The sequence below is a fragment of the Palaemon carinicauda genome, chromosome 37, assembly GCF_036898095.1.
Source record: "Palaemon carinicauda isolate YSFRI2023 chromosome 37, ASM3689809v2, whole genome shotgun sequence".
Taxonomy (NCBI): Eukaryota; Metazoa; Arthropoda; class Malacostraca; order Decapoda; family Palaemonidae; genus Palaemon; species Palaemon carinicauda.
Genome location: NC_090761.1, coordinates 51,713,225 through 51,715,724, shown reverse-complemented (window position 1 = coordinate 51,715,724; position 2,500 = coordinate 51,713,225). Strand labels below are relative to the sequence as shown.

At 37.8% G+C, this 2,500-nt stretch overlaps 1 protein-coding gene across 1 annotated transcript in view; it reads left to right on the top strand.

Annotated features, from left to right (window-relative positions):
- LOC137629664 (tyrosine-protein kinase Src42A-like) overlaps positions 1-2,500 on the top strand; it is a 21,841-nt gene that overhangs the window by 18,198 nt on the left and 1,143 nt on the right. Inside the window, exons 8-10 of the mRNA XM_068361208.1 lie at positions 372-530; positions 788-966; positions 2,490-2,500. The exon at positions 2,490-2,500 is cut by the window's right edge and continues 146 nt beyond it. Coding sequence (XP_068217309.1) covers positions 372-530; positions 788-966; positions 2,490-2,500 — 349 coding nt within the window. The remainder of the gene's footprint in view (positions 1-371; positions 531-787; positions 967-2,489) is intronic.

The following is a 2,500-nucleotide window of genomic DNA, read 5'->3' as shown; positions in this document are numbered from 1 at the left end:
GAAAAAAAAAAAAAAAACAGGATGCTATAAGCACAAGGGCTCCGTCAGGGAGAAATAAGGAAACAAATAGTGTCTGCATGTAATCTCAAATCAGTTAATCTCAGCAAGCAGGCCAGGGGAACAATTTCATTTATACCTAAGCAATGAGCTAATATAGAATTTGCAAAAGATTATAATTCTTTGTTTTATTTCTTCTTGTCGTAGATATCTAGACACAAGGGACAGTCTTTTTTTTATGATTTGGTTACTGTAGTTATTTACAAAAGACCAAGCTTGTTTGGCAAAGTCAATGAACAATCTATCACTTGATATTTTCACAGATATTGATCTGCTACATAAGCTAATAATGGGTAATTTGTGTGATTAAACAGGAAAGATGCACGCGGACGAATTTCTCGCCGAAGCTCAGTTTTTGAAGAAATTACGTCATAAGAAGTTGTTGCAGCTTTATGGCGTGTGCACTAGGGATGAACCTGTGTTCATCATCACAGAACTAATGCAAAATGGGTCGTTGCTTGATTATATAAGGGGTTAGTTGCATAGCAATGTTCTTCGTAAAAAGACTACTTATTTCACATTTTATTCAATGTTTACATCTGTCATAATGTAATTTTCTCCTCTTCCGATTTATATTTTTAAGGCTAGTCTCATGCTGATGACAAGTTTTCTATCTCTTCAGTTCTTAGTCAAAAACTTTTGGTAACTCACTTTGGCTATTAGTTCTAAACTGTAATTTTCCCAAAACTCAACCAACTGATTGGTAATACAAAAATCACTACTCCGCTAGGTATTGGAAGAGGAATGGTACTAGAAGACCAGGTCTACATAGGAGCTCAAGTTGCAGCCGGTATGGAGTACCTGGAAGGGGAGAACTACATCCACAGGGATTTGGCAGCCAGGAATGTTTTAGTCGGCAAAAATCATATCGTCAAAGTGGCAGATTTCGGGCTGTCAAGACTAGTCAAGGCAAGTGCTATGTGTACTATTTAATATATGCTACCTATTATAAATGCTCTCTCAACTGCTTCACACACTGCAGTTTGTTTCCAATGGTTGTTCCTGAAAAGCGTAAAGGAACGCAAAGGGATATGAAATTACCATATTACTAGTCAATACTCAGGAGAAAGTGATTGGTAGTACACTTACGATGGACATAACGATTCCTAGCATGGGTAGTAATGTGAGTTGACAATACCGAATGTTAATGGGCCTCGCTCTCGGCTATAGTGCTAATGGTTTTCTCTCTTCCGTGGATCACTGCTCTCGCAAAATCAACATTACATCACTGCTCCTACAGTATGTTCTGGCAAGCTGTGCATTTTGAGCGGCGCTCGCAAACACCGTGGGTCATTGAGATATATTTTACTTTCACATAAGGAACAGTACCTACAGTATATGGGCATTGCCTGTAAAACTTCTTAATAAGAAAACTAAATATTTTGACCTCCTTTACATTCCCTTGTGCTTTCTATGTCCCTTTATTGCCCTCCTTTACGTTCCCGTGTGCTTTCTATGCCCCTTTATTGACCTCCTTCAGGTTCCTTTACACTTTTTATATCTCTTTATTGCCCTCCTTTACGTTCCCGTGTGCTTTCTATGCCCCTTTATTGACCTCCTTCAGGTTCCTTTACACTTTTTATATCTCTTTATTGCCCTCCTTTACGTTCCCGTGTGCTTTCTATGCCCCTTTATTGACCTCCTTCACGTTCCTTTACACTTTCTATGCCCCTTTATTGACCTCCTTCACGTTCCTTTACACTTTCTATGCCATTTTATTGACCTCCTTCACGTTCCTTTACACTTTCTATGCCCTTTTATTGACCTCCTTTACGTTCCTTTACACTTTCTATGCCCATTTATTGGCCCCCTTTTACGCTTTCTATGCCATTTACGGTCCTTTGGGCTATTCAGTAACACCGGTTTCCAATATTTCTATGACCAGCCCATCTAACAGAAAAGATTTCTCAACTCTTCGTTAAGGAAATTACATAAAAATATGTCCATTAGTATAATTATAGCTATGAAAGTTCAGAGAAAGAAGACAAGTGTTGTCCGAATGGAATTGTAATTAACAGGCCAGGGAATATTTAGTCTTGGACCATTGTTGCATAGCCAGGCATCTTAACTTTCTCAACTATCTCTGGATAAGATGAACTGTTCGTCAACTGTGCAAGTATAAGAATCCTCCTAACCTTTCCAATTCAGCATTTTCGACGTAACCCGGGATACAAAACCAACTGTAATTAAACGACGGGACTTTCGAAACTGTACACCGTACACCTTTGCTTACATATTTCTTAAAAACAACAGATTATAAGATTATATAACTTTGGATATGAATAAGGCTACAATCTATTCTTTGTATGGCTCTTGTTCACCGCTAAAATGTTTTCGTTCTTCCCCAAGTGATGTATAACCTTATTTTTTTTTTTCATTTCGAATCTCTACTAATAAAAAATAATCTAATCCAAGCCACATTTTATTTATAGGAGGAGGAGTA